Source organism: Primulina huaijiensis, chromosome 11 (assembly GCF_012295235.1).
Source record: "Primulina huaijiensis isolate GDHJ02 chromosome 11, ASM1229523v2, whole genome shotgun sequence".
In the NCBI taxonomy this organism is placed as follows: domain Eukaryota; kingdom Viridiplantae; phylum Streptophyta; class Magnoliopsida; order Lamiales; family Gesneriaceae; genus Primulina; species Primulina huaijiensis.
The window spans coordinates 221,482-227,743 of NC_133316.1; the positions used below are offsets into that span (position 1 = coordinate 221,482).

Sequence of the window (6,262 nt, forward strand, 5' to 3'; positions counted from 1 at the left end):
GGTATAAATAAATATTGTTGAGGGTTGCCTAATTAAGTCCTACCTAGGTTGATTTAGTTTCGAACAAAGGACGCTAATAGCTTTGGATCAAAACTGAATCAAAGAACCATTAATTTTTTCGATTGAATGGAAGCTAATTAAGTCGCCTTCTGTTGGAAAATTTTGAATCAAATTTAGAGTTTGAATAAAAATTATGTCTCATAAATGTGAGTTTGTCTTTTGGCTCTCCACATTCTTGAGTTAGTTGTGGCTGATTATTGTGGAAGTATCTTTTGACTTTCCATATTCTTGAGTTAATTGAAGACTTTTGACTCTTCATATTCTTGAGTTAATGAGAAGATTAATTGAGCTAATTAATATTGAATGACTTTTGAGGTATATTTTGATGCTTATAAATAGTGTCTTCATTTCCTCATTATATATACATAAAAATCTTATATCTTTCAAACATTCTCTTGTATTTCATATTGTTAGCTTTCCATTTGACATCCGTTACATTTCGGTGATAAAGTGAAGGTACGTTTTTCAGTTCGCCGTTGTAGTGACTCGTGCTAAGTCACTGCTGGTTGTTCCGTTATATCCCGAGAAACAGACGTCCAAGACGATCCTCGAAGCACATACAGGAGGAGGCGAATCTGTTTTAAGGACACTGTACTTCGTATAAGCCTCGGTTTGGTTTACTTTAAGCTTTGCTCTACTGTGTTTTCTTCATCATTTAGTTCACCGGTTTTTTACAAAATTTTACTATACTTTATCGTACGATATATAACACCTTGTTGCCAAATAGACTCTGGAATTGTGTTTTTTACTTGAGCTGGAGCATATAAACTCATAATTTATTATCTAATATAAATTTAATTCATTCACTAAATCAGATATACAATACTAACAAACTATGTAAATTTCATTCATTTTCTTTAAAAAAAACAGTAATTTCATTGTATTCGAGTTCACTGTACTAAAAGTAATCAATCTAATCTCTACAAAAATATTTTACTAATTATATCAAGATTAATTTTAAATAAATACAATATCACCTCCCTTTTACAATCACTTCGATACATGAAGCATTACGAGAGAGAGTATTCCTTTTCAACACTACAAAATTGCAAAACTGAGTTCACCAATATTCACTTAAAGTTTAACAGTATTTTGTAAGTTTTTTCCCAAAATAATAAATATTAAATACAAATAGATTTATATTTTTGTAAGCGAAAATTGCTCGAAAAAACTTACAAATAAAAAAAAAGGTTACTATATACTGATTAATTTGATAAGTCTCTTGGCCGGTAGACAACGGGATGCCATATGTAAAACACATTTGGCGTCATACTTCTGAACTATTGTTAAACCATTACAACCTACGGTCTCTTTTGGTAAATAAACTTTAAAACATTTAAACCGTCTTCCTTTAAGCTTCCGATTTTTGTCTAGGAGGTATATGAAGCCAGGTCTTTATAGTGTCATACGCCGTGAAACCAATGGCGACCGAGGGAACTATCTGCAAGCAACATCCAACAATTCTGTTAGTATTTCAGAAACAAGAAATGTATCCATCCACATTTTATGACATGAGTTATTGTATCTTGACGGGGCTGTTCTTAGAGTTTAGTTTATCAAAATGAGATTGTAGTTTGACGATGACCAAATAGTCGGTACCTTGATATAATTAATGCTAAGGCCAGCAAAAAGTTGCCTCCAACCTTGATTACGAGCAATGGTGGCAAGCCCATCCCAGGTGCTTTTGTATCTGGTGACACCTTGTGTTGAAATTTGCAGGTGTTCAACCTGTAACAATTGTTAAATTCTTGATAAATACTCTGCCTAAGTAAAACATCTAATGACTCGACCACAAAACTGTTATTGGTAGGATAAATCAAGTGAATCGTGTTTCCGCACGGTTTCTCAATATAGATGTTCATTGTTAAATGTCTGATTAAATAATAACGCAGGACGTCCACACTGCAGTACCTGCATCTGCCTTCGGACAACATCCAATGGATATGTGAGAGTTTGTCCAAATAAACCGGCTAGAGCCCCACATGATAAGCGCATTAAAATGGAAGAGTGGTACTCCTCGGGAATTCCCCTCTTCAGTTCCTCGTAGATGTAAAACTTCAAGCCAGCGTATGGAAGAATTCCAATGAGCGTAGGACCTACTCGAAAGGTGATATTGAAAATTGGTCAGTACATGATACTTATACAAGAGTTTAACTCCCACCATATCAAAAACGGCTAACTGTAAGCTCATATCGTAATTAAGCTTAAAGTGGAGGGGGATGTGATAGAGTATACGAGCCAACATGAGGTTGTTAAAAAATACGTATCATATAAAGTATGCATCCTGCAAATGTACCTATGCCTCGATATAGTCCCCGTACTCCTGCTTCTTTGTACACTCTCTGGATCACATTCCTTATTCCACTATAAGCAGGGTGAGTATGAAGTTGTCTTGTACCATTATGAATAGCTCCTCTTGCATCTGCAACCTAAAAACATATACAAGTTGCAATGAACATCCAATATGAGTCAGCAACAAAATGACTATATACTTGAATAATTACCATCTAAAGATTAGAATAATAATAAAAAAAAAAAAGTTGGCCAAGTTGTCATATTTCACTGTCTCACCAACACGCCAATGATGCAACTCTTTGTATCACACCATAGTTATTAAAAGTGTGCGCCTAGCTGCGCCAGTTGCCTTGAAACAAGCACACTTAAAGAATGCGCCTCTGCCTAGGCACGAGGCATCGGAGAGTCGCAGAAGCATGCGCTTTAAAGAAGTGAGCTGATATTTTTTAGTTAAATAAAATTAACTCAAGTCCAACTAATTTTGAAGCCCAATTAACAAAGCTCGTGGCTATTTTATGATATAAAAAAACCCTATTGTCACTCATTTATGTAATATTTTTTTATCAGAAAGTTCAGAAGTCTTTTATGCACACTTTTGTTATAATCTTCCCCCTATTGTCACTCATTTTATTGAATATGATTATCTATAATGTTTCAACTCCTTACAGTATCACCATTATAAATCAAATTGTGTTTTTTAATTAAGTAAAATGAGAAAATAAAAACTAAAACAAAAAAAAAACAAGAAGACATCTTTGAAGAAAGAGAAACCAATAATACGGGTGGTCATTGTGACACAAATATGTAAGTCCTTGTCATTCAATGATCTAATTTCTTCTACACTTATGACTCACCATTGTTTTAGAAGATGGTGATACAATTGAGCAAGAGAGATTTGATGATTTAGATATTTGAATTTTTTTCCCTTAATATACTATGAATTTATGACTTACTAATGAATTTTACATGATTAAAGTTTTTTCTGTTTATGATTTACGCTACATTATCTATTAATGAATTTTTATATATATTGTTTGCTATCTTTGTGAAAAATATTTAATTTATGTAATATTATAGTATAAATTACTTTATATATATTTTATTTTAAAAATTATCCAAATGCGCTTTATTCTTTTTCTCCTAATATACTATGAATTTATGACTTACTAATTAATTTTACATGATTAAAGTTTTTACTGTTTATGATTTACGCTACATTATCTATTAATGAATCTTTATATATATTGTTTGCTATCTTTGTGAAAAATATTTGATTTATGTAATATTATAGTATAAATTAAATATTTTATTATAGTATAAATTATTTTATATATATTTTATTTTAAAAATTATCCAAATGCGCTTTATTTCGATAAAGCGTGTGTTTCGTCTTGCGCCTCAAGCTCCAGGGTACCCTAGCGCTTTAGTGTGTCGCGCCCTAAATAACTATGTGTTGCACACAATGCCCAAAATGGGTAGATACCAGATGGATTTCTATTTCAGAACAATATTAAAGATATCAAAATTGCTCAGGACGTGTTTTAACCAGTTCTACTTCTTTGAAATGTGGCAATTAAGGAAAAAAGGTGATAAAAATTGCCTTCACCACTAGATGCCTTCAGAATATGCAAATAAGAGAAGAAAGAAAAGTTAGAAATCGAAAAAAATTCAAATGCCTAAGAACCTGGTAAGCTAGTTTGGTTCGAGCCAAATCCAAAGGATAAGTACATAGAACTGCAGTTCCTCCAGCAGCTGAACCAGCTAAAAGATCCACAATAGACCCTGTTCCCAAGGCAGAGTAGTTATCCAAAATCCAAGACCGATACTGCTCATAAGTCATGAAATGTAGTGCAGCATAGGGAACAATTCGAAATACACTAGCTCCATTCCCCCTGAATCATCGAAGGTAATACATATTAGTATTCTGTAGATCTCATAGGAAAAGGTATGACAAAAAACTGGTGCTTCTAAACTTACTTATAAAATCCAGCAATCCCTTCATGTTTTAATAGCTTTTTAAGAGATTGATAGACCCCAAGACAATGAAAACCTTCGGTTCTAGTCTGGAAACACAAGTAAAATAAAAAGAAATAAAAAATCAATCAGTTACCACACATTTAGCCAAAGATACTCGGTGAACACATAAGAGAGATTCAGATCCTCACCGTGAGGAATATAATGCCCAAAATACTTCATTTGGTAACCAAACTGCAGAGTCCAGATTATGGAACCATTCTTCAACAAATGCACGGGAATAATTAACGAGACACAAATGTCATATTTATGCAGACGAAATCAGTCCATCTCACTATCATGATATTTTATGCATCATTATCGCCACGAAATTCCTAAAAAGGAGGACTTGGGGAGATAAATTTGAAACTCATGGATTTCGATTAGTTTTATTGTTTACAATAAAACAATATATTAAATCTTAAATTCACATATTACTTATATACATTTTAACAACACAAAAGTTATTTACACATTAATAATACAAAGAAAAATGAATTTCAAATGACACCATTACTAGGAGTACTTGAAATCTATCCTTATTTACGTGAATTTGAATTTAACGGTGTTACTTCTCTAAATAACAAAAATACATTTGAAATTCATTAATCTAAGCGCAAACAAAAGGTTTTTCTTGCAAAGTCCATGTAAAATGGTAATTCTCGGCAATTTGGAGTCTTCTCAACAATCAGATTCTTGAATAAAGAGATTAGCAACCAGCACCTTCGGTGCCTTGCGTTTATCAAGTGTCGATAGCTCTTCAGATAATAGTCATTTTAACTCCTAATCCTCGGTAATACTATATAATATCATAGGGACACCACACCAAATTTACGAATAAAATTAATCTAGTAACAGCATACTTTCATTAGAGAGACATATACAATAGAAAACGCTTAACCAATCTCAGTTGACAGTACAAGAAAAAGCCATACACGAAACTTACAAGACACCAAAACATAGTTTCACCTGCAAAAGTATTTTAGTGCGCTCCAACGGAGCAACCGCAGTCTTTGCAAATGCACCCGCAGAACCTCCTGCAATTAACTCTTTGACATAGACGGGAACACTGTCAATATAGTTGAGCGTAGCAGGCGCGGAAGATCCATCAGCAAATCTTGGAGATACAGTAGAGCCTTGTGAGGAAACCATATTGTTGTTTAAAAAATTGATTATCCGCTCTGTAATTGGTAAAAGTCCTTATCCCATCTATGGAAAGAAAACGAATTGCTCCGAATAGGTAAAGGCAATGGCCTGAGAACACACCCAAGCCAACACTCCTCTCCGATTGAATGAAGACACATCAAATATCTCGAACGCAGCAATTGTCACAATTCGAGCGCCATCGGATGGTTTCTGAAACAAACCACAAAAAGCCAAGCCCACGAATCAGAAACCCAAATCAAATCTTTCAAAGTGTCATGGACATTGGCCTGAAGAATCAATTGATTACCTCCTCTGCCTTGAGAGGGAAAGGGAGAGGATATGAAATTGAATCTTTCGTCTGAATCTGAAACCTAACAATCGCTCCTTTCATCAATTTTCCGGAATCGCAGCGTCACCACCTACATATAAACCAAATAAATACTTGCATTTTATTTTAATAATTAAATATATGTGTGTGCATGTGTTTTGCACGGTAGAATTTCATGTTTTCATTAGCTTAGGATTCTCTACTTCACTCTATGCATCAGAGTATACTATATTGTTAACATCAAATATAATCGTTTAGAGAGGAGGAATTAACTGATATAAAATTATGTCAAATAATGTGAAGTTGTGTTAATAGCTTAAATCAATATTTCAATCAGATTGAGTTAAATAAATTATTGAAATACTTAAGTACGGAAACATCTCAAATTATTAAGTGAATACGATATATGTGAGTGCAACA

At 33.4% G+C, this 6,262-nt stretch overlaps 1 protein-coding gene across 2 annotated transcripts; it reads right to left on the bottom strand.

The window, feature by feature from the left end:
• Positions 1 to 1,157: 1,157 nt before the first annotated feature.
• LOC140987224 (mitochondrial carrier protein CoAc1) lies at positions 1,158 to 6,043 on the bottom strand. Of its 2 annotated transcripts, XM_073455654.1 has the most exons (8): positions 5,822 to 6,043; positions 5,338 to 5,724; positions 4,333 to 4,418; positions 4,040 to 4,247; positions 2,357 to 2,489; positions 1,972 to 2,156; positions 1,660 to 1,788; positions 1,158 to 1,501 (listed from the first exon to the last, which is right to left on the bottom strand). In XM_073455654.1, the coding sequence occupies exons 2-8, from the start codon at positions 5,518 to 5,520 to the stop codon at positions 1,412 to 1,414; spliced, it is 1,014 nt and encodes a 337-aa protein (XP_073311755.1). In that variant the 5' UTR covers positions 5,521 to 5,724; positions 5,822 to 6,043; the 3' UTR covers positions 1,158 to 1,411. The 2 variants fall into 2 exon arrangements, with proteins under 2 accessions (XP_073311755.1, XP_073311756.1); XM_073455655.1 differs by lacking the exons at positions 5,338 to 5,724; positions 5,822 to 6,043 and adding an exon at positions 4,521 to 5,302 and having other exon boundaries at positions 1,159 to 1,501.
• Between the last annotated feature and the right edge of the window lie 219 nt (positions 6,044 to 6,262).

Excerpts from the sequence above, each read along its gene's own strand:
- LOC140987224 (XM_073455654.1), bottom strand. The coding sequence starts at position 5,520 with ATGGTTTCCTCACAAGGCTCTACTGTATCTCCAAGATTTGCTGATGGA. Across the intron at positions 4,419-5,337 it reads GCACTAAAATACTTTTGCAG|ACTAGAACCGAAGGTTTTCA; the intron begins GTGAAACTATGT and ends TTGTGTTTCCAG. Across the intron at positions 1,502-1,659 it reads TTAGCATTAATTATATCAAG|ATAGTTCCCTCGGTCGCCAT; the intron begins GTACCGACTATT and ends TGTTGCTTGCAG.